At 32.5% G+C, this 670-nt stretch overlaps 1 protein-coding gene across 1 annotated transcript in view; it reads left to right on the forward strand.

Moving 5' to 3' along the window:
- Positions 1 to 670, forward strand: part of MAN1A1 (mannosidase alpha class 1A member 1) — a 174,470-nt gene that overhangs the window by 48,267 nt on the left and 125,533 nt on the right. Inside the window, exon 2 of the mRNA XM_018563715.1 lies at positions 306 to 402. Within this exon, the coding sequence (XP_018419217.1) occupies positions 306 to 402 (97 nt within the window). The remainder of the gene's footprint in view (positions 1 to 305; positions 403 to 670) is intronic.

Consider the following 670-nt stretch of genomic DNA (forward strand, 5'->3'; position numbering starts at 1 on the left):
AATTGAATAAATAACCCCCCCCCCCCCCCATATGTCTTTCACCTTGACAAAGAAACAAACTCTGATTGCTAAATGAACATTCCCTACCTAACTTATGTCAACACACTTATTGTATATTCTGTGTAGAAGAAATATTTTGTTTCTCTGTACCATGTTTTTTTTAGTCTTTGATAAAGAATAATTGCACGAGAAATAAGCCCTTAAATGCATGCTTGCATAGTTACTAGTTTTAAAAGTATTTGCTCTCAGATTCTAATTTGCCTTTTTTCTCTGTGATTTGATCTTCCTTTCCCTTTCTTCTACAGATGATGAAGTTTGCCTGGGATAATTATAAACGATATGCCTGGGGATTAAATGAACTGAAACCTGTAGTAAAACAAGGGCATTCCAGTAATTTATTTGGTAAGTAACATTTAATCCATGTAGGCAGCTCAAAAGTGCTAGAATGACAATAATGATACGGTTTGCTCAAGGTGAGATCCACATGAACACAAAGATAAAAATTGGCATTTCAAGAAACTTGGTGATAAAGCTTTAGATGTATATCCTGAAAGGTATTGTTGTACTTAGAATTTGGTCTTTATATAATATTAATAATAAAAAAATATGTATTTTGTGTGTATGTCTGTCTGAAGAGATGCATTTTAGTGAAACAAACTAGGATATTCTA

This window comes from Nanorana parkeri, unplaced genomic scaffold, assembly GCF_000935625.1.
Source record: "Nanorana parkeri isolate BGI_ZX_2015 unplaced genomic scaffold, ASM93562v1 scaffold22, whole genome shotgun sequence".
NCBI classification, from domain to species: Eukaryota; Metazoa; Chordata; class Amphibia; order Anura; family Dicroglossidae; genus Nanorana; species Nanorana parkeri.